Here is a 27980-nt window from a genome sequence, read left to right on the forward strand (position 1 = left end):
TGATCTGACACACACTACAACAAAATCTTTATTGGTGCTGAATCAGTGAAGGTTTTTTCATATGTGGAAATTGAAACTGGTTCATAAAGAATTGAGAAAAATTTGGGAAAGTTCAGAGGTAGCAGCTCTACCACGAAGAAAAACTGCAGGATGCAGGTACATAGGACACAAAACACCTGTTTGCTCACAAGTAAAAGCAGGGTCTCAGACATCCATGAAAAAGACTACCCAGATTCAGACTGGAATGAAACAGAGCTCATAGGATGGAGGCAAAGACAACAGGCCAGTTAGAACTGGGGTGGTATCAATGTCCTCTGGATTGACCAGAGGTTTTAAAGTAAAATGCTGTAAAATGCCGGTCAGGATTAAAAACAGCTCCATGCGGGCCAGACCTTCTCCAAGGCAAGATCTTTTTCCTAAAAAGGACAGAGCAACTGATAAGTCATTTCATTATGATTCTGAGTTAACACACTTAGAATAGACATTCATGAATGACTAATTAACCCAGACTAATTATCTGCCATCTGTCTGTATTTTTGCATTGTCTTGATTTCTTTCCTGTCCTTCCATTCTTCAGGACAAATTTTTCTTTTCATTTCAACCATTTTGGGGGGTAGATATTTTGCATTTTTATATTTCATAAATTAGTAATATATTTACATCATTTAACCCTCCCTCTCCCAACTCCAAGTTTTGCTGTGTCCCACATCACCCACTCTCAAATCCATGACTATTTTAATTATTCTTTTCTGTCAGAGAAAGTGTTTCTCTATGTAATAGCCCTCTCTCTCCTGGAACATGAATTTCTAGTGGAGGAAATTCTGCCTCAGCAAGAGAAGTTCCTGGTCCATTGGAGACTTCTTGCCTGTATCAATCTTGAGGAATTTCCCATACTCTGCCCCTTCCTCTGTTACCATGGGAATAGTCTCTTCCTTTTTAATCATTTCAGTCATCACTTTAACCTTTTAATCATCCCTTAGAGTGGATCAATTTTTCTTTTCTGGGACCCTTTCAAATTGAAAGAAGACCTCAAATGATACTTCTTGCAAGCAATTTCTCTTGCATTCTGCCCATTCAGCCTGGTGTCCTTCAGAAATACCAACTCTGCAAACTACTGTCTCTGGGGTCCCCCAGAGTACTTGAGAATAGCACATTTTCACAAGAAAGTGCATTTTCCTACTCATTTATCCTCTTTGTTTCTTTCACACACGGTATCCCTGGATCTGAGCACTGTGTTGCTGCATGAAAGATGTTCCTTGGGGCCACAGGAACCTGGCTCTTCTGGGTGGAGAGAAACACCTCAGAAGAATAGAATTTCTTTTAAAAGGAGTTGTTGAGAAGATCAGCTCTGGGTCAGGAAGCAGAATCAATGAGTGAAGCCTCTAATCCAATGAGAAGCAGCCTTCACCTTGGGGTTGCTGCCTCTGGCCTCATGGAGATGGCTATTTATACCACCCATGGGAGCCTCCATGCACGGCTCTTCTCACCTCACCTGGGCCCTAACACACGTGGAAACAAAGTTTGCTTGCCTGCTGAGAAAGCCATGAAGTAGTCACTCTTCTTGAAATTGCCTTTCTCATCCAGAAAGTGACCAGGGTCAAACTTCTCTGGGTGGGGAAATTCTTTCTCATCATGTAGGACAGATGTCAGACATGCCATTACACTTGTGCCCTAAAAGAAAAAGAACAAAAACCATTTATGAAGAAGATCATGGAATCTGAAAAAAAAAAAAATTAGATGTCTCTCATTTGATCTCTTTGTTCTGTGGATGAGCAGATTGAGGTTAAAAAAGAGAGAGAGAGACAGAGAAAAGTCATCTGTTCCATCTCAAAGAACATATAAATACCAGGCCTAACAGGTTTTATATCCTAGAATTCTCATTCAGGGTCTCTGTGCATTGACCTCACAGCCACCATCACCACTTCATAGTCTGATGCCAGGAGCTTACAGAATTGAAGAAGCTCCCTGGAGTGCATCAGTCTTGATACACATTCAGCAGTGCCATCCCACAGGACAAGGCCATTGAAAATTCTTCTCAGTTTGGTGGAAAAGGGCATAGAAAGATTGTAAGAGCCAGTGGAGATGGAGGACACCAAGGAAACAAGGCTTTTTAGGACTGGCATGCTATATGAATCACAGAGACTGTGGCAGCATGACCAGTACCTTCACAGGTCTAAGCCAGATGAGTTCTCAGCAATGAGAGGAAAAGTAGACAAATGCCCCAATCCCTAACCCAGAAGCTATCTCAAATTAACAACAACTCACTTAAGAAAAATTAGTTTTCTCCAACAGTCTCACTGGGGAAGCCAACCACACTTTGGGCAGGACTGATGTCAAGCAGTAGATGGCCAGTGTCGAAAGAACTGTGGTATTTGAGGAAGGGTTTTTTGTTTGTTTGTTGTTTGTTTGCTTGTTTGTTTCTTAATGTTTTCTCAGTGCATTTTTTTTAAACTTTCAAGTCTTTGGTCTATATACTACAGTTTCTGGTTTTATTTTTATGTGATTTCTGTGTATGTGAATTTGTGAGTTTCTGCAGCTGTATATCTTTCATGTGATTTTTCTTTGGCACTTTTCCTCTTTTTTGTTCTAGTCTTGTTTGTTTGTGTTTTTTTCTGTTTTGTTTTGCTTTTGCTTTTATCTAATGAGTTTGTTATCTAATGAGAGAGAAAAAGGAGGGGTATAAGATTTGAGTGGATTGAGAGGTAGAGAGATCTGTGAGGAGTTGGAGGAGGGGAAACCATAATTAAAATATATTATATAAAAAATCTATTTTAATTTAAGAAAAGAGAATTCATTTCATTGACTTTAGAATGAAATGAGAGTCATTGTTCGAAACCTCATTGCCATTTCCTTCAACAACCTTCAATCTTACATATGTCAAGCAACTGTTAAGGACCCCCCCACACCCCCGTTGGCCAGGCCGTGGTGGTGCATGCCTTTAATCGGGAGGCAGAGCCAGGCAGATCTGTGATTTCGAGGCCAGCCTGGTCTACAGAGCGAGATCCAGGAAAGTCACCAAAGCTACAGAGAGAAACCCTGTCTCGAAAAACCAAAAAAAAAAAAAAAAAAAAAAACCAAACCACCAAGCTCCCATTAGCCATTAGCAGGCATGGAAAAGGAGAAATGCAAGCCACAACAAATGAAAAACTATCAGTCGGTATGATTGTCTAAATTTAGAGGGATCACACAAAACTTCAAAATATAACCATTGTGAATATATTTGAGTACTTGAAGGGATAACTGTAAAAGAATACAGGAGACACTACACTTCTAAGTGAAGGGAGCTGTCATTAATATACCTAAGTATTACAAAGTATCAAATATTAGTAAATAGAAACTATAAAGACATAAATTCTAGAATTAAGAAGAGAAGATTTGAAAATTTACTATATGAAATTGAAAGCATGAGAAGACTGAACATAAAGACATTAGTGCACTTAGAGATATGTAAATAAGGAGTCAGGTGAGACACTCCACATGGTAGTTTACAGTCTAAACACACACACACACACACACACACACACACACACATGCTTAGAGTGGAACTGGAAAAACTGTGGATATTCGGGAACATGAAAGGTTCTTGAAAAATGAAAATGGTACAGAGTGAGGTTTCCATTATCTTGGTATTATCCCGAGGGCAGATTCCAGGGGAAAGGATTAAGTGACTATACTTTAGCTATCTACCTTGTGCCCCTTGCTTAAACAACCAATGTCAAGCTTGCCATAAAAGCCCACAAAAAGCCAAAAAGAAAAGGGCTATGTTCCAGATACAGGCCAGATTAGGAGAGCCCTAAATTTTCAGGGTGAGATAAACAACACATCTGGATACTTCACAAATTAAGCATATTTGGGCCAAATGTTAAAATGTGTAATGAATTATTCACTGATACCCCTAGCACAAAAACAATTTCAGATAGAGAGAAATTATGTCTTTATCTCCAACAAACTTGGGACTCAACTAACATTAATATTAAAAACATAAGAGGCCGGGGATATGGCTCGGTGGAGAAAGTGCTTACCAAGCAAGTGGGAGGACTGGGCATGTGTCTGAGTGGATTCCTTAAACTAGCTATGTGGTATTTTAATTTGTGAGTTAACTGGAATAAAATCAGTTTATTTATTGATAAACAAAATACTAAGTGTTGGTTAAAACTAAGTAGAAAATAATGGCTTGAGCCTGTAAACTCCAGTGCTCAGGAGGTTGGAGCTGGGATATTATTTTTAAGTCCAGAATAAGGCCAAGTCTCAAAATAAATTATGTGTACTGATATGTATATAAAAACAATACCAATTTGTTTGGTATGATGCCAACTTACTGAGCTACATAGATGAGTTCCATCAAACCAAGGAAGAGGCAAGACATTGTTAGACTGGACTTCTTCTAAGTCAAACAGAAAGTATGGAGGGAGGTGTGGATGCAGAATTGTGGCTAATTGGCAAGAGTAGTAAAACCCACTGGAAAGCAAGGATGTGGACAGCAGATTGCATTAACAGATAGGAAAGTATGGACATATCAAAGGACTGAAAAGTTTGTGAGAACCCAATGTTAGAAAACCATATCAACAAATGACAGACAAAGGAGCAGGGTGTGACGGGGCTGAGATGACTGGCATATGGTTCTGGCACCTTTGTAGAAGGTCAGGCCATATGTAATCACATTACTTAATTGTTGACGAGCAAAGATGCCTGGTGAGGAGCACAGATGAAAGAGATCTCACCTTGGGAATGTGGTATCCTCTGAATTCCACATCCTGTGTTGTTTTACGAGGCAAGGGAATGGGAACAAAGTCAATGTATCTCTGGATCTCATGCAGCACAGCATCTGTGTAGGGCATGTGGTTCCTGTCCTGCATGCAGGGGCTCCGATGTCTGCCAATCACACGTGCAATCTCTTCTTGAATTTTAGCTTCAAGGCAGAAATCATGGATTTTATAAAGTGGAAAAGAATTATCTTTTATTTGAGTCTTGATCATTTTCAAGTTGTAGTAGGAAATAGAGAATTAAGGAAAACAAATTCCATCATTTCTACAAGAGTACAAAACCTAATACACAGATGACAAGATTCTAAGTATGATACTCTAGTGGATCTACTATAAAATGCTTAAAGACAATAAACACTTTCAGCAAAGTGTCAGGATATAAAGTTAACATATGAAATCAGTACTTGTCCATATACCAATAACAAGCATACTGAGAAATAAATTAGTAAAATAAACACATTCACAGTAGCTTCACACACACACACACACACACACACACACACACACACAAAGATATGCAGTGTGAAAAAATTAGACAGACTATCCAATAAATGGTGTTGGCTAAACTGGAGATCTATGTGCAGAAGAATGAAATTATATTCATGTTTCACTCTATGCAAAACTCAGTTCAAAGTAGATCAAAGACTTTAATTGAAGCTTGAAATGTTGAGGCTTCTAGGGAAAACATCAGAAATGAACCTAAGGAAATAGGTATGGGAAAGAACTCTCTGAACAGAGTTCTGAGAGCAGGCCATTAGCCTCAAGAATCAACAGATGGAACAAAGTTAAATCAAAAGACTCCACATAGGAAAAAAAACTTAACAGGAGAGTAAACAGTAAACAGAGAATTCCCAGAATGGGATAAACTCTTAGATTCTTAGCCAGCTATTTTTCAGACTAATATTCAGAAATTCAGAAATCACAAAAAAAACTGTAAATATTAAACACGCACCAAAAAAGAAAAATCTGCCAATCAGCAAGCGGACAAATGAAAAGTTCTCATAAGAGAAAACACAACTTGAGATAACATCTCACCCCAGTTATAATGGCTATCATTAAGGAATCTGACAACAAATGTTGCTCTGGATGTGGGGAAAGGGACCCTTTCCACTGCTGATGGGAGTGCAGGTTAGTACAGCCATTATGGAAATCATTATGGCTGTTCCTCAACAAGTTAAAGCGAGATCTACCACATGGCTACTCCTGGAGATATACCCAGGAACCCCATATGCTACCACAGACATATTTATACATTCTTGTTTATTGATAGCAAAGAAATGGAGCTACTCTAGATGTCCATCAGTTGATGAATGGATGATGAAAATGTAGTACAAATACAGAATGGAAGAGTTTTAGTTGTTAAAGAAAAAGACAACATAAAATTGTTCAGTAAAAGGATGGATAAGAACCATGTCTGACTGTGTGCCACCATGATGACAATGGACTAAACCTCTGAACTGTAAACCAGACGCAATTAAATGCTTTCCTTTATAAGAGTTGCAGTGGTCATGGTGTCTTTTCACAGCAATAGAAACCCTATGACACATGAACATTTAACTCTTGAGCTGTCAGCAGCTATAACCACCCACAAAACATCTGAACAAGAATGAACCCATCAACCTTCCCTCATTGAGAGGTGAGGGATTCACAAGACCCAAAATCTTCCTGAGGATCTATGGGGAGTTAATATTTCCTGGGATGAAAAGAAAGAGTCTCTTGAGTAATGTGGTCACTGGTCAATTGTTGATAATACAGCAAATAACATTGTACCAATGATCAGGTAAATAAACTTAATTAAACTATTGGTTTATTGAAAAAAAAGAAAAACACAGACATGAAAGTAAAAAAGGGACGAGTTGGGAAGAGGAAGGGGGTTACTGGAAGACAGGTGGAGAAAGAGCAGTGGGTATAATCAAAATAATCATCTGTTTCTGAAAATGTTGTAATGAAACACATCATTGACTATAATTAATATATGCTAAGAAAAGTTTAAATGATATATACTTTCTGGGAAATAAATAGATATTTATTACGACGTAGAAGAAATGTGAGGAAGAAAACTATTATGTATTTGTCCCAACCCAAATCAAGGATTCTGAATCATAGCAGGGAGATTAGTGGCCACTTCCCTTCCATTTCCTGCTGTGGCTTAAAGATTTTATTTTATTTTTCTTTACTGTGATCTTTTGAATTAAAGTCATCCAGTAGGAGGTAAGTATACTAATGATGCAAGTGTTGCTGGTACAGTGTATGTTCTAGAAAAGAGTGAGACAGTTTCTAATTCTGTCTGCCCATTTCTACCGGGACATTCATCTGCCCATCTATGATCATACCTGTGACCTCTGGATGCTTCAGCAGGAGCAAAATCCCATATTTTATTGTGGAACTTGTTGTCTCTGTTCCCGCACCAAAAAGGTCTGATATGGTGATGACCAGGTTTTCCATGGTAAATTCTGAGTTTTTATTCTGTTTTTCCTAACAATTATAGGTTATAGAAATTAGTTTGCTCATTTGTATGTTTATTTATTTTAAAGACTTTCAAGAAATAAAATAATTCAATATAAAAAAGCATTTTATAGGTAAGCAAGACATTAGAAAGTATTCAACCTGAAGATAAAGGAATCCAGTGACCCTTAGGATTCCTTCACATAGTTAAAACACAATTGAAGGTACAAAATTCCAAGTTTTTTCTTGTTCCTCTCTTCTCACCCACTGGAGAAAATCAGTTCCTCTGTAATTTTTTTTTCAAATACAGTGTTTATCAAGTCGGTTAGTGATACCATCAGTTCTAGCCCTGTGAAACTTTATTACATTTAAAGTCTCAGGGACTACACATATACAAACTCCATTGCTATTTTTAATCTCTTCAGTCCTTACACCCACCACTATACTTGAAATCAATGTCACTTTCTCAAAGATAGCTCAGTTGAAGACTACAATTACCATCCTGTAGCTTATGCTCCTGTTCACCTAAACAGGAGTTTCTTCAAAGCCAAGCTCAACAGCAAAGATTTCCTAGAGTCTCTTTAAAGAAAAGTCCTGTGTTCCCTAAGTCATTATATCTGCTGTTCCTGAAGGTTTGTTTACGTATATGACATGTTCTCATCACTCTTAAATTGGTATGTATATGTTTTAATTTGCCTCAAAGTAAAGAACTAAACCTAGAACATAGTAAAGATAAACTTTCTAATTCTAAATAACTGAGAATCTTAATGATCCCAATATGTTCTAAATGATTTGCCTTAAGAAACTGGTTCAACAAGCAATGAATGTATCATTAGAAGAAACATTATTTTGAACATCTCACTTTTACCAAGATAAAGAAAATTGAGCCAGAACTCCCACGAATGTGAAGTAGCAAGTCAGGATCCCTTGTACCTTTTCCATTTTAATCAGGAAATAGTCTATAAAGTCCTGAGGGTTACTGAGGTTCAGAGATTCTTGATGCCTTTTTATTTCCTTCAAAATAAACTCTCTCTGTTCAGTTGCATGTTTAAAGAATTTGTTATGGCTTCCTGGGAGATAGTATAACACAGGGTAGGCACTGCACAGCTGGAAGAGAAACAAAGTTGCGTTAGTGCAAACAGCGCCCCCTCCAGGCCTTGGTTAGCTGTCCAGCACTTCCTAAGGGTGAGTTTCACATGCCTCCTGGGCTCCATATGCCTGCCATTTGGAGGAGCAGGCGCAGCATGATCAAATGATCAGAGCTGCCAGGTGCACAGCTTGCGGAGCAACTTCAGATCACATTCAATTCATGACAAAAGATCGCCAAAGGATTGTGTGGGCTAATGCCACTGTCACCTCAGTCCTACTGAGAACACTGAGATGCAGAATGACTAGTCCAACTCTTAGACCACAAATCAGTGAGAGCAGGGATAGAAGAAGGCTTTATCCCAGTTTATCTTGCACATAAGTCTCCAGTCACCTAAAAACTGCAACTCCAGTAGACATGAAAATGCGGAAGGGGGAAATCTCTTGAGTTTCCACCCCTAGACAAGTAAAGGCTGCTGGGAGAGGGAGAATTAGTCTTCTCTGGGGATGTCTCCTAATTGGTTACCTAACACCAAGTGGTCAGCCTGAAATCGTATCCACACAAGCAACACACAATGAATCAGGAGGCTATACGTGTGTGTGTGTGTGTGTGTGTGTGTGTGTGTGTGTGTGTATTTTTAAAGAAAAAAAGACCTTGAATTTGAATGAAAGCAAGGGGGCCAGATACATGGGAGGAGCTGGAGAAGAGAAACAGAAGGGAGAAATGATGTGATAATAGTCTCAAATTAGTTATTCATTAATAGTAGGATGTTCTCTTCTCTTTATCATCTAATTAATGCTTAAGCGAATGCCTAATTTTCAAATTATGTATATATAATTATATATAATTTTATGTATGCATATATAATTGTATATAATTTCATGTATATATATAATTACATATATATAATTTTAAAGTATAGCCTGTGGCTGGCTGTTTAAATATCTGTTATTTTTTTTATTTTGGGAAAATGTATGAAGTAGGGCCATTAAATGCTCAACTACCATGTTATTATAAATGAGAGTTATAGTGAAAAATTCAACACATCCATTGTATCTGGCATAAATTCCAGAGTGATACAACCTAGGCTTTGAAGTAGCCTTTTGTAAATAGTCAGTGATGATCTAAATTGCTCTTCCTGAAGAAATTTTAGAGACTTCCAATAACTTAGTCTCCAGACATACCTGGCAAACCAGGAAGTCTCACATGACTGATAATTTCTTAGGTACTGGTTCATTCCTTCAGACAACTCCTAGACCAGACAAGAGGTTTTGTTATGAGGAAATTGACTTGTTGCCTAGTGTGCCTTTTGTGCAACAATAAACAGGCTTCTGTGAAGCTGCTAGGCATTCAGTTCATCAGAAGCTGATCCCCCTGCTGCTAGCAAAAGCTGAAATACATTCTGGAGTGACTTTCTTTCTTTGACCTACTCAAGTCATACAGAACACCTATATATGGCACCCAATGTCATGGGTCTGGGAAGAAAGAGGAACCTGGACAATCCAGTACTGCAGGTATCCTGTGCTTAGGTAAACAAGACTCCAGGACTGGAGTTAACGATTGCTCGGGTAAGGGAGACTCCAGGATTTGGCAGGGACATGGGGAATCCCCCATCTCAGGGGTGGTAATATGCACAGTTGTTAAAAGGAGAAGCATTAACTTCACATTTGCAAATATTACAAATACAAATGGAATGGCTCCTGAGACAAAGAATAAATCAAGGAAAAGACCCTTCCAGGTGGAAAAGGGGGAACTGTTTAATCAAGAAAAAGGATTTTCCCGATAGAGAAAGGGGAAATGTTTAATCAAGGCCTGCAAATAGAAAGGCTCAAGAGACAAAAAAAAAAAAGAGGAAGGAAAAAGGCTCTTCTCTTCCTGATAGCAGAAGAGTGATAGTTGTTAGCTGGAATCCTACAGACGACAGCTAGAGCAGTTGAACAAAATAGTGGTGGCACGTGGGATACATTTACCCTGTGTAAGGCAGGTTTTAAATAACTGGGCTACTCAGAATAGAATTACTCCAAACGATTGGAAGGAATTAAAATCAGCTGGAACTCAGAGCTCTCTGGCTGCACGCTACCTGTCAGCTCTTCCGGCCAAAGGCTCGCCAGTGCAGAGCAGTGACACCTGAATTCCAAAGAATGAGTCTGGGCCCCACCGCTGCAGCTGGAGCCAACACAGCCAGCCCAGGACTTAGGATTGTCTTCTTTATTTACTTGATTTTTGTTTAAATGTTCATTATTTTTCCCTTATAGGGGAATAACTCAATATTAAAAGTCCCTTCATAGGAAATGTTTCTGGTTTTTCCCTAATACCAAGAACGACTCAATAACTATGGTCCCTTCATGGGAGAAAAAATTAAGACAAGCCCAATCTCTAGTACCAAAACAACTGGAATCAGGGCATAAAGTCTAAGCCAATGCTGTTTAAGTTTCCAGCGGCAGTAGTCCTTTATTATATGGAGGATGTTCTCTTCTCTTGATCATCTAATTAATGCTTAAGTGAATATCTAATTATCATAGTAAATAAAATGAAAGAGCAAAATTCATAATTTTGAACTATATCATTAGGTATGCTCTTATCTGTTTATCACTACCTAGGACTTGGCTCTGTTTTTTAAGTTACTTTCTGGAAACTCTCAGTTAAATTCTATAAAAATGTAACACCTGAAACAGAACAGGTTATTAACTTATTAAATATTCTAAGGTGGTAGCTCTTAGAAATAATCTCTTACTGATAAAGAGCCTAAAAAAAATATTTTTCCACTAAATAAAATGCAGGTAAGTTGTTTGTTCCACACCATTAATAGTTGGCAGTTGGCATTAACATGTTACTGGAGATCGATAAGACATAAAAAGGATTCTCTTTTAAAAAAAAAAAAAAAAAAACTCTCCATGGGTATTACCCAAAGTTACCTCCTAAAATCCTGTAGAGGTTTGTTTTAATGCTTTTATAGATGACTTTTGAAAAAGACAAAGAGCATATTTACATGCAAATCTCACATGCTCCACAAAAAGATGGCATGGTGTTGGCATATCAAGTCCCCTCTTGCAATTTGGCAATTCAGTTCAAACTAATTTGTAGAAATTAGCAAGTGCCTCCTGCTCTCTTAAAGCATGGAAAGGAAGGTTGAACATAAATGATGGTAAGTATACTTTATCTTTTAGCTTAAATCAGAGTCACCCTTTTGTAGCATGTGTTCCATTACCTTATTTGTTACTAAAAAGGCCTGTTCAATGGCACCCTAATAACTATAGTATCATTTGTGAACACTATACTCCTCATACCTGTGCTAATTCTATTATGTATTTAAATGTCACCTCTGAAAGGTTGTACATTCTTAGAGCAAGGCCAGCAGTCTGGATGCTGATGAAACTGTTGAGGCTATGGCAAGACTCACATGTGATATTTCTAGTGCAGAAACAGAAGCTCACTGAAGGAGTACTAGTAAGAACTCATAGGATGACTGGACTGATCATTGCTGTACTTATGAGAATTATTGTATCAACTGCTACTGCCACTACAGATAAACTGGTGTATCATAAAGAAATTCAAACTGCTGAGTTCATTAAACAGGCACACATCTGTCGTTTCATCACCTCAGGAGGCAGAATCAGAAAGATTATGAGTTGAAGTCTAGCCTGGACTATATAATGGAAAGAAAGAAAGGGGGAGGAAAGGTGGGAGGAAGGAGAGTGGGAAGGACTCAAAGAGGAGAAGAAAAGATTCTCCAAGACATGGGGACAGTTAGAAGATGGAATGCACAAATCAGGGCACAGCCTTCTTATTGTACTCTACACCCTGTAAAAGTCCTCTTATTTTCCCAAATTCACACAAATGGTCTCTTTTTGAAGTTAAAAACTACCCACATCTTCTCAGAATGCCAGCTCTCCAATAAGCCTGTTATCAGACAACCAAAGTTCATAGCCTGAGTATTAGCTTTTGGATGGTGACAGTACAGACTTGGATCACATAACATTTTCACATATGAATAACTGGATCTCACCTGAGCCCAAAATGATGCTAAAGTTTTAATATTTCTATAAAAATTCTTCACAAACTCTTGGAATATCTCATCATTGTAGTCAAAACGACGCTGGAAAATGACAGCAGAGATCACATTGCAGGGAACACAGGCCAGAAGGAAGCTAGGGTCACAGGGCGACCCTAGAACAAAGGAAGTCATAAGTTAATGTACAATCCCCATACATATCTTAAACTTTCAAATTAAAACAGTTGGGAGTGTGAGATACCTAGAGAAGAATCATCACTATGACCTCAACAATCTGAGAGACACTTTATTCTCTGTCTCCCAAATAAATTATCTGATGAGCTCCATCTAATTTGTAGTCTACAAATATTCTCTTCTTTTCACTAGGCTCCTAAATCCCTCATTTTCAAGATGAAAAAACAGGAACTTGGAACATTTAAAAATATTTATAAAATGGGTGCAATTTAAATCTAGGTGTGAACAGTTACTCACGATGTACATACAAATCTTAGTAACAATTTTAAATCAATTTATTTTCTTCTAAAATCATTTATAATATGTTTTATTAAATCCCAAACATTCAAAACAGCCAACATGTGTGAAATATTTTAAACTTGTGAATGAGATCTTCACAATCTCGGCCAACCCATGCTACTTCTTACATTTGCAGCTCATCTACATTCACAGTGCTCCAGGCAGTTCCATGAGAATGAGGGCTTCTCAATTTCCTAAGAAAGATTGGAGTGCACCAAGTGGAGGCTGACATGAAACAGAATTCATGGCACAAAGGCAGAGATCTGCTTTGCAAAAAGAAATACAGCCCCTTCTATGTGTGGGAAAGCTGAGATAGCAAGTCAGAGCCTTCTGGTACTAGAGGAAGTGAAAATATCAATTTATAATTATCTTCTAAATACAAATCTCAGTTTTTTTAAACTTAATTTCTAAATATGTCATGAATGTTTATCCTTATAATTCACAGAAGTTTGTTTTTCAACAGATGGAGACTATTACAGATATCTTCAATGGTCAAAATGCAGAGAATAAGTGACCGTGGGATATACAACCCTAACTGATACATCTGCAATACAGCCTCTACTTCTAAGGCTCAGGGAAAATCACTAAAAAGGAAGAAGAGAGAATAGTAAGAGTCAGAGGACAAGGACATCAGCTGCTAGAGAGTTTCCCCAAACATGATATGGAAAATGCTCCCATGAATTCTCAACAATTGCCTGAATAAGAACAGCATGGCACCAAATGACATGGCAACCAGGATGGGAAATTCCACATATTCCTATCTCTAGATAAATTTGAATTTCCATATTGATTAAGAGGTTGGTCTAAGCTGAGGAGTCCCTGTGTTGGCCCAATCAACACAATCAAAGCAATCTATGGCTGCTGAGAGATGGAGAATCATTCCTCCAAGGAAAAATTCCCACAGAGGTTATCCAATCCCAAGTATTGAACTCTGGACACATATACCTATAAGCAATGCTAAATGGACTTAGTAGGTTGTATGCACATGTGTGTCTATATGTGTATATATATATATTAATATGCATATTAATATATATTACACAATAATTATAAAAGAAGAGATCATGAATTGGAGATGGCTGTGGAAGTTAAATAGACTAGGACTCGTGTATCAAGTTCTCAAAAAAGAATACACAGTAGAAATACAACTCGCATCTGTTCCCAGCAAGTACACTCATGTATTTCCAGATTACAAAGCCCACATAATCCAACATGAAGAAAAGACAGTAATTTGGGGTACAGTGGGAGGGGAAATCAATAGACAGAGGAAACATGCACCTATATTTAAGAAAATACACTTAAGATAATTCAAATGGGCTTTTCTTGTGTAAGGTTGACAGAAAGTAAAAGTATAGTCATATATTTGAAAGTATACATAGTAGTTTAGAAAATATACTAAAAAATGTAATGCATACATTACCAGATCTTAGGTTTATCCCTTACTCATACTCTTGCACCCACATGTGGACACATGGACTAAAAGGCCCAGTGTGCCTTCCTTTAAAACAGGCAAGAAGTTCAACCCATGCTAGCCTTGTCTGACACAGGGACTCCTCATCCTAAACTCACCTCTTAATCAGTATGGAAATTCAAAGCACCAACCCTTCCCTGATCTTTTCACCATTTACAGACCAACTAGGGCATCAGTCTGGTCTCCAGAAAGTATGATTATGTGACTAATAAACCATTTATGTGCTGTCAAGTGTGTTGACCATACTACAACCTCAGAAGGAAGCAAGCAACTGAATATAAAGATAAAAGTTACAAAGACAACAGGTCTATGCAACCTGTAAAGAGACTTGCAGTGTTTTGAGTTATGCAGTGAAGAAATAGCATTGCTAAGAGTATGAGCTCCAATGGAGAGGTGGGATGAAGCCAAGTATGAATGAACTTGGGTCAGGAGATGATGGAAAGTCATAATCTCTCTGCTCTTTCACACCATTTTCAGACAAGGCTTGCACTGTATTTCATTATATTACATTTATACTGTACTATATATAGTATATTACATTTCTTATTTTTGTTTTTTCGAGACAGGGTTTCTCTGTGTAGTTTTGCGCCTTTCCTGGAACTCACTCTGTAGGCCAGGCTGGCCTCAAACTCACAGAGATCTGCCTGCCTCTGCCTCCCAAGTGCTGGGATTAAAATGTGCCACCACTGCCAGACTAATTTTATTAGATTAGATATGCAAAGTCACATATCATATATGTATAACCCCAATACATTTTTTTACTTACTCAAATTTCAAAATTTTACTTTTTTATGGTGGAAGAAGAATTATTGTAGATAAAGGGGGAGCATAGCCAGTGACCAGGACATCTGGGAGAGTCCAGAGGGAACATGACCCTGAGCCAGGCCATGTAAGAGGAGAGGGGAGGGGAGAGCCAGGAGAGTAAAGGGGACCAAAAAGGGACAAGGTAACCAAATGGGCTGGATTACATGGGGAAGGACAGGTGGAGGAAGGGCAGCCCAGCTCCTGGGCTTGAAAAGTTTGTGGTAGGGGCCAGAGTATGCCAGCTTTACCCTATACCAGGTAGGGACTGATGGGTACTGAGAGAACCTAGTGGCCAGGTCTGCTTTGATATGTCAAATAGGCCCCTCAGCCATTGTCTCAGATTTGAGACTTAACATCCCAGCCTTTTTGTTGATAATAAATGATAAGGGATGATGTAATCTTTTCTATGACTACTTTCTACTGACATTGGGGTTTCTTTGTTGGGGACTCAAGGAAGCTGGAATACTGGCCAAGGCTGGGAAGGAAAAGGGGGGAGAGCGGGCTGCTTCACTTGGTGTCCAGGCTCTACGGCACCATCTGAGGCTAGAGAAATTCGGACTGCTTTGGCAGCTCCTGAAGCAGGACTATCGGAATGCTCTAGAATCAGATTCGGAGAGAATACCTGGGGCTGGCAAATTGCTGGAGCAGTCTACAGTTGATCTGAAACCTGTTGGGACAGATAGGCGAGGGGACAGAGGGTAAAGTTAAGGAGTTTAGGGGAAATTTTTTAGCCAGGGTGTGTATTTGAAACTTTCAGGCCACACTCCTGGTAGTTGCAGGAAGGAAATCCCAAGACCAGGGAAAGGGAGAGAGGCCCCACCCTCATGGACAGACAAGTGGGGAAACTTAGGAGTACTTATCCAGAGTCCATTTGTCCTGTGAGAGGTGTGTCCAAGTTGACTCCCTGAAGCATTCAAAATTTTTTTAAGTTTACAAAAAGGGATAAAAAGTTTTAGATATGTTAGCATTACCATTGTTTGTAATCTGTACTAAAATCTACTGTTAATCCCACTCATTGAGAATAAGATCATTACCACAGTTTAAAGCCAAATTTGAAGCAAGCTTTAATTAAATACTGGCCAGGTGGATGGGCTCTGGCCAGGTCCATATCCAAGCCCCAAATCAAGTTTTGCAGGGGCTTAAGAAGACAAAACCTATAAATCACCACATTTCCCACAAGGTCCAATCAGAGGCAAGTATACATCCTGATCTGCTTACTGCCTTCATACCTCCTGCCCACATCCAATCAGGGGTAAGGGTACATTCTCACATATTCCCTGCCCATATACTTCCCACCCATGTGTGATCAAGCACATCCAGTGCAGATGGATCAAACAAATTTGTTTAGGGGAATGAAATCATGAGCCTTATTGTCTCCCATAAACAATAGCCTCTAGCATTTCAGGAACTATTTTTCCTTATATAAGGGACTTGCAGATCAAAGGCATTTTTATTACATAAATCTCTTAGGTGGAGTAATTAAAACTTAAAATGTGGGCTGGAGAGATGGCTCAGAGGTTAAGAGCACTGGCTGCTCTTCCAGAGGTCCTGAGTTCAATTCCCAGCAACCACGTGGTGGCTCACACCCATCTATAATGAGATCTGGTGCCCTCTTCTGGCCTGCAGTCATACATGCTGTATACATAATAAATAAATAAATCTTTAAAAAAAAAACTTAAAATGTAACTTTGGCTCTCACATTGTAGAAAAGGCAGTAGACTCATGCCTTTGAGTCATAGTAAAAGCTTGGTGGCCCAAAAATAATTCTGAGCTAAAAGAATTCACATTCTTTCCAAAATGCTAAATATATAGATTGGACAGAGATGTTTTAGCACCATGAGAAGTATTTTCAAGTCTACACTTAGACGACAACCAAAGGAAGTTTAAAATATTGAGGTTCTGACTGAAAATAGAACTCAGTTCCTTACTAGCTTAGAACTCCGTTGACTGGTACTGAAATTTTGAACTTTAGGACTTTTACTATAATAGCATAGAGAAAATTTGAAATATATCTTGTATATTTAAGCTTTCATATCCTCAAACCTTTACATACCTTAAATTACTTTCTTAGATCTTTACAACTTGCATTATCTGTATACCTTAGAACACTTTCAAGATCCTCAGAACTCACATGAACTTTAAATTTTCTGTATCTAATCATTTACCATGAGACACGGGTGGTTGATTACTGAGAGTACTTAATGTAAAGCAAGTTTCTCTAAAGAAACAAATAGTAAACAGTTAGAGACCTGTTGAGTTTATCTCTTTTCAGAGTCTAGTAGCAAGGTTAAACTGTGTATCTTTCTCAGCTGGAGACTCAGTAGCTCCAAGAGAGTGAGCCCTAAGGCCTGATTTTTATGTGTGAAGAGAAAGCATGTGTATCCTTGCAGGAGAAGCTGTTACAGCTTGCTGCTATTACGACTACAGTTAGTCAGTCAATATCATTAGAGATCTGAGAAAGATAAAAACATAGCATGAGGTATCATATGCATATGTATCAATTAAAATGGCAGAGACCTACCCACTACCCAGATGGCCACCCCGGGGTCCTGATGGCCTTGTTGGGGGCAGAGGTTGTAGCTGCCATACAGAGCAGCAGCATCCTTTGGCAGCCAAACCCAGGTCTGAGAGATTTTCTTTCCGAGAAGGAATCTTGAGAAATGACCCAACCTTGACCAGGCAGAGTAGAACAATCAACCCAAAAGTGTCCACAGCTTCAGCAGAGCCCTGGCAGCAGGCAAGGTATGAGGCAGCTTTGCCCAGTGACCAGTGTCACCACAATTCAAGTGGAGTCCTCATGCCCCATCTATCTCCCCTGGACACCCAAGAGTTCCCAGTAGGAGCCGGCATGCCTTTCTATCGTGGGAAGCTTTTTCACTAAACATTTTAAATGCCATATTCAGCAGATCTCCAAAGAGCTCAAGGACTGCGTATCTACTAAGTATACCTGATTAGTTACTTGCTTTAGGCTCAACCTTAAAAACAATTAACTTGTATACCTTAATTATCTTAAACAGTTTATAATAATCTAGTAGATTATATAAGATTAAGATTTTACAACTTTGTCCCTGTTAAGTTTGAGCCTTAAAAATTTGAGTTGAAGATGTAATTGAAGATCCTTTAGCATCAAAATAGAACTAAACCATAAATACAGTAAACTTTAATCTATAAATGCAGTCCATAAAGAGACTGGGAACTTTCCTGATCTTTTTTTATAGTGTACCATTATAGAATATTACAGGTTTTTTTGTATGACTTAGTTTATCCAAAAAGCTAAAGCTTAACAAAGTGAGCAAAGACAAAGAGGCTATACAAATATTACTGTGAACCTGAGTAGGTCATAGAAATTTATAAATCTTATTATCAAATGTAACTAGAAGCTTGGTGTTGAGTATATAGCAAAGACATAAGAAGTTAGACATATACCTCTAAGGTAGGTTCTGTTAACCTGAGTATACCTTTTTAACTTAAGGAATTTTTTATTATACAAAAATCCATCCTAATATAAATATTTTGGAGACTTGCTGTTGCTTCCTTAGTCTACAAAGAGATACAATGTTAAACTAAGAGCTCAGTGGGCCTGAGAAGCTTTATGAGTGTTGCTTTACTTGGTTTACACAATGTGGTCATCTAAATCAAAATGGTAGTAAAGTCACATGGCATGTACCCTTCAACCTTAGTAAAGATAGCTGCCCGCCATATGGCTGTTAGTTAAAATACCTATTTTTAAGATCTATTTTTAAACAATAGTTGAATCCAAACTACATATACAGTATTTTAAACAAGAGTTGACTCACATAAATAGTAAGTTGTAGCAAATATTACCAATGTACAGATTTTTAATAGTAGACCTTTGTTATAAGTGTTAAGCCAAATTTGGTTACAGATCTTATAGATTTTTTTTAACCATACCCAATGAATGTACAAATCCTGAGACAGGCCAGGCAGTTGTGGTGCACACCTCTAATCCCAGCACTGGGGAGGCAGAAGCAGAAGGATTTCTGTGAGTCCAAAGTAAACTTGATTTATAGAGTGAAATTCGGGGCACCTTAGGCTACACAAACAAACCTTGTATCAAAAAAAAAAAAACTGAGATAGAGTTTACGACATAGTTTTAAGGGATTTTTTTTTAAAGTAGAATGCAGAGAAATTGTAGAGATAAAAGATTTTTAAGAGTGGAAAGTAGAAGAACCTGAGAGGTAAGAGACTTTGGGAGTGTAGAGCAAGACAAGTCTAGATGTAAGAGATTTGGGGTCATTTGTTTGTGCAGTAGCAGCAATTATTACCATACAAGAGAAATTGAAAATTGAACATGCTAATCTTTGGCCATTAATCTGTACTGAGGCCAAGCTGTGTGTAGTCCCAGAAGGAAAGAGAGAAGATTTAAAAAAATGAAATTTCACTGGAGGGAATTTCTTCTAGCGTAGAAGAGCTGAGGCTTAGAGAAGCTGTAGGAGTAGATCTTCCCAAGGGAGGAGAGGCCTGGGAGGGCTTAAGGAAGAGACGGGGAGGCAGCGGGAGAGGAAACTTCAGGAGAGAGCTGAAAGCAGAAGCTGTGGGACTTCAGGTGGGAGCCCAGAGGTAGCACAGTGGGACTGCAAATGCCTAGGGGAAGGTGAGATAAAATAGCTGAGGTGAATAAGGTGTCTGTCCTTGTGACAGGAATTTCCATTGGGGCATCCCCAAGCAGAATGGAAAATTTGTCAGAGAGGAAAATGTCCCGAATCACAGAGGAGAGGCCCAAGTAGGATGAGAGCAGCTTCCTAGCACACTGGTGTGGCTTTTGTAGTGATAGTAGACAAAGCAGGCAGTTCAGCACGACACTTACTTATATGATACAGAGAAATGAAAGAGCACGGCAAAAGGGCGACAGTAAGTGTCCTTAGCAGAGATGTCCAGAAAGATGTAGCAGGCCAGAGACAAGAGATGCAAGATGAGTTCCCAGGCAGGTGCCTTGGAAGGTGTAGAAGGCTCTAGGAGCTGGAGAGATGTGTGTGGCATAGACAAGGAGAGAAATGGTTAGAGCTCTAGGAGGGGAGAGGCAACTGAGAAGGTGGACTCTAGAACTGGGGGTCAGATTTGATTGATAGCAGGAGCCAGCAGAAACAGGATCTGTACATACCTTAGGAGAGTCAGATCAGCAGCTTGGTTCAGAGAGGCTGAGTTCCTTGAAAGGGAATGACAGTTCTAAGATTTCAACACCAGACAAATGAAAAAAGAAAGAAAGAAAGAAAGAAAGAAAGAAAGAAAGAAAGAAAGAAAGAAAGAAAGAAAGAAAGAAAGAAAGAAAGAAAGAAAGAAAGAAAAAAGAAAGAGGAGAAGAAGAAGAAGAAGAAGAAGAAGAAGAAGAAGAAGAAGAAGAAGAAGAAGAAGAAGAAGAAGAAGAAGAAGAAGAAGAAAAGACTGTTCCTAGCTATAGTGGAGTAGAAGGTTTATTGTAGATAAGAGGAAGTGCATAGCAAGAAGCAGAAGTCCAGACTGGACATGAGCCTGAGATAGACCGTGTGAGGAGAGGGAGGACAGGAAAGGGGAGAGACAGGAGAGTAAAGGATAGACAAAAAAGGGACCAGGTGATCAACATGGCTGAATTATATAGGGAGGATCACTAGAGTTAGGGCAGTCCAGCCCCTGGGCTAGAAAAATTTAGGGTAGGGGGCAGAATATGCCAGCCATCCCATACAACAGGTAGGGACTAAAGGATGCTGGGAGAACCTGGCAGCCAGGTCTGCTTTGATATATTAAATAGGCACCTCAGTCAGCAATATATATATATATAATCCTAAGAAGTTGAGAGAGACCTCAAAGATCTGCAATGACTTTCAGGCACTGAAAATTTTTACATTACTAACATCAAAGGCTGAGATAAATCCATCAGTCAGAAGTAGAGTGATTGAATGAACTACGCTGCATCTAAATCAGCACAATACCATATTACGCTAACATTCTGGAATCCATCAAGTGGTAAACACATGAGGATACTCAACACATTACATTTGAAAATGAACTCAAAATAATAATATACATGATACATGCAGTATGCTCTTGTCCGCTTCTGCACATGTCTGGTGCATAACATGGTACTACATATCATCCAAATAACCTTCATTGACATACTCACTTCATTTCCACAAATTTATCCCCAGATAAACCAGGTTAAAAAATGCTGTTTGTAATAATTGCATTTTATGCACTACCAAAAACTGCTAAATATGCATTTTAAAATTGTAGAATATTGTTTTAAAACACAATTCACCACAAAAAATAAAGTAACATTATGTTAATGTTTTTTTTTTGAGACAGGGTTTCTCTGTGTAGCCCTGGCTGTGCTAGAACTCATTTTGTAGACCACACTAACCTTAAACTCATAGAGATCTGCCTGCCTTTGCCTCCACAGTGCTGGGATTAAAGGCGTGCACTGCCACCTCCGAGCATTAATGGTGCTCTTAAAAACATTTAGATACTGAAGATCTAAAGCTGTGTTTATCTTGTGACCCCGACCTCATCCCCTACCTGCTCTCCTGCCCACTTGTTCTCCTCCCCTATGCCCTATACCTACATTTGCACATAGTCATGCACTGAGATTCGTCCTGAGACAGCTCTATCATTTCATACTTTCCCATGTGAATGATTGTACCTGACACATTAGACAATTTGGCCACCTGTAATGTTTCTCAAAAAGTTACTGAACAACTTCCTTATTTATTTTCCTTGCAGTGAGCATAGCTAGTCACTTTTTCACCCTTCTTGTCCAGGTAAGTGCGGTCCTGTTGCCAGATAGAACCTACCGATGTAAGGTGAAATTTCTGTGCTACTTTCATGTCTAATTTAAAAAGCATTTCCTGTTTCCTCTAGCTTTCTCTCCTTCCATAATCACATGAAAACAAAAACCATGGGTAATACTGAAGTTAATTGTGCAAAAGCTGCTCAGCCTGGGTCCTGGGAAGGTTGGCATCATAACTACATCATTTCTTACTGTTTCTCTGTGATCAGAGTAACCTTCAATTATACTTCTGTCTCCATGACTTTTATAATAAAAAAACTATTTATAATAACAGTTCATCTTGCTTGTCTATTAATTATAGAAACAGATATACACCATTGGTTTTTCTCAGTGCTTCCAATAGATAAAGGACTTCCTCCTGAATTCGGTCTTCGATGGTTTTCTTTCCCATCCCCATAGACCGTAAGACCATGAGGGAGAAACGCCTTGTTTGCTTCCATATTTCTCCATTGCTAAAAATGATGCCTGTTGGGACAAAAAAAAATCATCATAAATTCTAGTTGAGAGTATTCATCACCGGTAATACTAGTGACTCTCTTGTGCTTGCTTAAACTCTTGCAGGTATTATGTGATCTGTACATCTAGAAAGTTCAACATAAATTCTCTAAACTCAAAACATGATCAAAGTAAAAGATAAACCCATAAAAAATCAACTTGTCAAGGAATCTTTAGATAACAACACAGAGAAGCAAAAGACCCCTTGTCACTTTCGCCAGCACTCAGTGCTCCATCAGAAGACTCGAAATCAAAAACTAATACACAGTTGGTTTCCAGTGATCAGTGTTTCAACTTCTGGCTTCTCTGCTATGAATTAGTAGAAAATAGCTACATGATCAAACCATAATGTGGATATTGAATGTTCCTCTTTTCTTAGGTTATTGACATGTACTATAAAATGCCCTCCTAATCTTGGGCAGCAAGCCAGACCTCCTAATCAGCCATGCAACCATGGAAGACAATAACCCATACTCTGCAATGTGCCATGTGAGGCCATGGTGTCTGTTAGGTTAACTACGGTAAGTACATTTTCAACTTAGACTGGTCTTAGCTTAGACAGATAACAGGGATGTAATCTCATTGTGACCTAAGGAACTTCTGAACTTTTTCTGAAGTTTTAAAATCAATTCCAATTGGTGGAAATAGTATTCTGGGGAAACTTATTTCTTCCACTCTCAACATCCCTCAGTTGCTTGTAGTTCTGTGTGTGGTGTTGAGGCCTTTCAGACTTTTCCCCATCCACTTTGGCATGTCTATTAGTGCCATCCTTTTTCACCTCATGTTTGGGAAGTCAGTCAGGTTGGTGAGACTTATGGATATAGAGCTTCTAGCACTATTAGGAGACACGGTCTCACAGCAAACTCCCTGATCCTGTATCTCTTTCCACCTCCTATCCACAATGTTTCCTAAGCCTTAGGTGTGGAATGTTTTGTAGATGTTTCCGTTGGGACTGGGCTCCACAACTCTGACTGGTATTTGGTTATTCAATACCAAATGGTTAGCCCTGAAAATATAAGTAACAATATACAAACTTAGCAGGTTTTATATATCCTCATACAATAACAATTACCAAAAAAAGAGGCCATGAATTTGAAAAACAGGATGGAGGGGTATATGGGAAGGTTTATAGGGAGTAATGATGTAATTATATTATTATGATCTTCAAAACAATTTAAAATAAAAAAGAGTTGGCAATATCAGTGGAGTATACAAACACTGAGTAGCTCCTGTAGAGATAGTATGACTGTGCTTTTTTCCATCCCACTATATACAAATATTCCTTACAATTTTAAAGATAAAAGACTGGATACAAGTCTGGAAATATTTGAATCTGTACTGATCCCCACACTATACACACTTATAAAGTCATCTAGATCCATCCTCAGGCCATGAGACAGAATATTTGGTGACTGTTTTGTCACTTTCTTTGTCTCAGTATCTTTATCATTATGTTTCTGGCTATAATAGAAAATGAGAATGCTGTAGTCCCAAGTTCAAACTTAATGCTTCATGGGGACATTGTGTGTAAAGTTAATCAGTTTGAAAATGGGTTAATGATTTCTTATAAACAACACATTTCATTAATGAACACTCGAAGTCAGAAGAGGGCAGGAAAAGTTGAGAAAAAAGAGCCAAATTCTTCAGCAAGCATTGTATCTGTTTACTGAAATGTCACACCAAATGCCACTAAAATCAACTGATGCATGTTAATCAAAATTTACCCAAACATATAGAAAATGGAATCACATTTACAGGGTGTACTGGGTGGTTTTGTGTGTCAACTTGACACAAACTAGAGTCATCAGAGAAAAAGGAGCCTCAGTTGAGGAAATGCCTCCATGAGGTCCATCTGTAAGGCATTTTCTCAATTAGTCATCAGTGGGGGAGGACCCAGCCCAGGGTGGGTGGTACCAATCCTGGGCTGGTAGTTCTGGGTTCTATAAGAAGGTGGGCTGAGCAAGTCATGAGAAACAAGTCAGTAAGCAGCACCTCCCTATGGCTTCTGCATCAGCTCTTGCCTTCCTCTAAGATCCTGCTCCGTTTGAGTTCCTATCCTGACTTCCTTCAATAATAAATAGCAAAATGGAAGGGTAAGCCAAATAAACCCTTTCCTCCCGAACTTGCTTTGGGTCATGGTGCAGTAATAGAAACCAATTACTAAGACACAAGGAAATGGATGAAACTATAAATTTTTTTTGTTTTAAGGTAAGGAACCCAGACTCTTAAAAACAAATACAGCAATTTTCTGTTATAGAGAACCCAGAGGGTGTGTGTGTGTGTGTGTGTGTGTGTGTGTGTGTGTGTGTTGAAAGAAGAAAGACCATGAGAAAGGAAGAAGAGATCTATGAGTAGGGAATAAAAAGAGAGGAAATATGTGAAAGCAGAGATGGATCTATTGGGGAGAAGAAGGGAATCAGTAACACAGACCGGAGTGAGAGAGTGCAGTGGACAGATGACAAATAGGAACAAAGGTTATACAAATATGGCATAAGGAAATGCTTTTCATATGATATATTTCAATTGTTTTTAATTTTCATAAAATAATTCATAAACTTATAAATACTTCTATTTTCTCAGTTTCCTTGCCTATATAACTTCATTCCCACTTGTATAGACATGGATGTGCCCCAACAGAGAGCCATACCTAACCCTTGGCTGACTTTACTGAGTAATGATGATTGCATTTTGCCAGAAAATTCATCTCCCTGGTCAATCAGAGCTTCCTTCAATGCTTGGTATCCATGCAGCACCACCGTGGGCTTCATGCCCAGATACACAGTGAACACAGGGCCATATTCTTTTGCTAGCTGGAAATAGAGCAGGAATGATTGGTAAGGGGAATATTTTCATTCATACTGAAGAGACATTTTAATATTCACACATGCATTGATTTTAGACTGAGTAATTTAATAAGAAATGACAGTTAAATAGCCATTATCATTATGCTCTTGACAACATTGCTATTACTACTCTTCCTCTATGCAAATGAAGACTGTGATACATATTTGCTCAAATTTTACTTTTACATTTTCCTGTCAAATCTACATTTGCCTTAGATTTCTCTTCTAGCCTGCTCTTACAATAAACAATGTGTTTCTCTTCCTGAGTAAAGTCACCCCTCTTGTACACTTATAATCATCTCCTGTCATCCATTCTCCATGTCGTCCTTTATGCTGAGGTCTCTGAATTTTAACAGTACTGGGGACACAGCAGGATAGACATACCTGTTCTCCAAAATGTACCTTCTATGAGGCTTATACATGCCAATCACCCTTCAAATCAGTTGCATGCACAGAGCATAGTGTCTGAAGCCAATTAACTATTCATCACTGCTGAATGTAAACACAGTCAACTAATCTGTGTGGAAACATTACATATTAAAGAAATAGAAATTAAATCTCAAGGAGATTTTAAAACTTGCCCCAAGTTATGAGTTAACTCAGATCTCCCTGCCCAGGATGAAGAAGCTGTGGGGGCAGCAAGTACTCTGGTGACTGGCTGTCTCAGGGAAAAGATAGATTTCTAGTCATTCCTTCAGATGTCAGGGAATAGCTGCCATGTGGATCAGTGGTAGAGCAGTCTTTGATTCATTATCCAGAAAATGTGGTAAGAACTCCCAAATTCCTGAATCCTTAGTTATGTCCTTCATTTCAAATCAATGTATACTATAGGAAAATGTAGATTTTAGAACTTATACAATAAGTTTTTGTAACTGAACACAGTTCCATCTGTCATGCAATTCATCAGAGAATAATTGTTTTACTAAAATAGGACCCAAGACAGGACATGAACACTGTTCTGCTCCCTCATAGTGTCACAAATCATCTCCTGGGTCCCATTTCCTTCTAGCTCTCAGCAGAGCACAGACTTAGGAGCTGGCTTGGGTTTCCATTAAAAATTTTGTTTTCATTCTTTGGCTGGGGAGGTAGTTCCATGTATAACACTTGCTATGTTCACATAAAGTCGGGCACAGTCACACACATGCAATCCTATCACTCCCACAAGAAAGGAGACAGACAGGAGAATCCTCAGAAGCTCACAGTCACAGCAGTGACTGACAAAGGCACTGTCTCAAATATAGTGGCAAGATTGTCCTCTGACTGTCTGTCCCATGATCACTGTGGTACATGTGTGCCCACACTCAAACACGCATATGCACACACATATACATGCATACACATCGTACACACATTTACTCTTCACTTGGTCCTTCAGGTGCCTAGTAACTAAAACTGAAATAAATCTGATAAATCTCTGCCTTCAGTTCATACCTGTCTCCTTAACCTTAAACTGTGGTGGTTCAGTTCCTGTTGGACTTTACCTGTAGGCTAGATAAGCACTTCAGTGTTTATACAAAGTGTTTAATCCTCCTGCTTCAGTGTTAAAGCCACTGACATGATTAAAGTCTTTTCAAGCTCACAGGTTCTGTTACAGAGACTCTACTGTGCCCTAGACGCCATCCACCATTACTCTAAACCACCAGGAACAGCAGAGCTCTACAGGCAGCTAGCTCACTCTGTGAAGGAGATACCCCAGGAAAGGGCAGTAATACCATGGGAACCACCATACCCCATCCAGAATCCCAGGAGGTGGTCTCTGACCAGTTTAACAACTTCCTGAATACAAAAGGAAATTAGTTTCCTTGGTACCAAATGAACATTGTCCTCCACCCTCAAGAACTGGAAATTTCCTCGACACTGATAAATAAGACTGTGCTGTGCAAACCCCTCAAGCCTTGCCTTTGCTTTTTCACCTGTCAAAAGCCTCAAGACTGTCAACACAAAGAAATCTTCTGGATCTCTCTCTGTCAGAGTGGCCACAGTGGTATTTAAATACCTTTTCTTGCTGTACTATTAACTTCTATACCTACACTTCTGTTAAGATAAGTGGTCAAAACTAGTCAGTTGGTACCCCAAGTGTCGGAGTTTTCTTCTTGGTCCCTGGTAACATCTACATGGAGTCTAGGACCACATTTTCTTTGTACTGAGGACGCATAATTCACTCATTGAAAACCACTGAAAAGAAGCTAATCACACTTACCACGCTCAGAGATTTGCTGATATTTTTAATATCCACTTGCAAAATATTTCCAACAATTGGAAGAGGAGGGGGTCCAGGTGGGAGCTTCCCTTTGCCATAGTGCTGATTCCATAGGAAAAGAAAAATCAAACCAGACAGGCAAATCCCCAGGATGACAAAGAGAGCCATTGACTCGCTATGAACAAATGCACTGGAAAGCATACACGCCAAAGGTCTATGAATTCAGCTCCAAAAAAGTACACAGTGTATGGACTGTGGGAGGGATTTCTATATTTAGTACACTTTGATCTGTATAAACAAAACTGCCCATTTCCTAACACTTTTTGTTGTATTTACCATTTCAACACAACTCTCCCTTCTTTAAAGTGTAGTACAGATGGCTTTTTTTTTCTTTTTTCTTTTTATTCATTTGTCTCCCATACAATAAATTCCGACCACGGCCTCCCCTCCCTCCACTCATCCTAGTCCCCACAACCACCTCCCCTCTCCCCCAGATTCATTGCCCCTCTGTTTCCCTTCAGAAAAGAGCAGGCCTCCCAGGGATGGCATAACAAGATGCAATAAGA

At 38.9% G+C, this 27980-nt stretch overlaps 1 protein-coding gene across 1 annotated transcript; it reads right to left on the minus strand.

Moving 5' to 3' along the window:
• On the minus strand, positions 1-27651 carry LOC114706863 (cytochrome P450 2C70). Its single transcript, XM_028889381.2, has 9 exons — positions 27415-27651; positions 25019-25181; positions 22192-22341; positions 12302-12462; positions 8142-8315; positions 7097-7238; positions 4722-4909; positions 1530-1671; positions 1-416 (listed from the first exon to the last, which is right to left on the minus strand). The coding sequence occupies exons 1-9, from the start codon at positions 27613-27615 to the stop codon at positions 235-237; spliced, it is 1503 nt and encodes a 500-aa protein (XP_028745214.1). The 5' UTR covers positions 27616-27651; the 3' UTR covers positions 1-234.
• Positions 27652-27980: the final 329 nt, after the last annotated feature.

This window comes from Peromyscus leucopus, chromosome 1 (genome assembly GCF_004664715.2).
Source record: "Peromyscus leucopus breed LL Stock chromosome 1, UCI_PerLeu_2.1, whole genome shotgun sequence".
Classification (NCBI taxonomy): Eukaryota; Metazoa; Chordata; class Mammalia; order Rodentia; family Cricetidae; genus Peromyscus; species Peromyscus leucopus.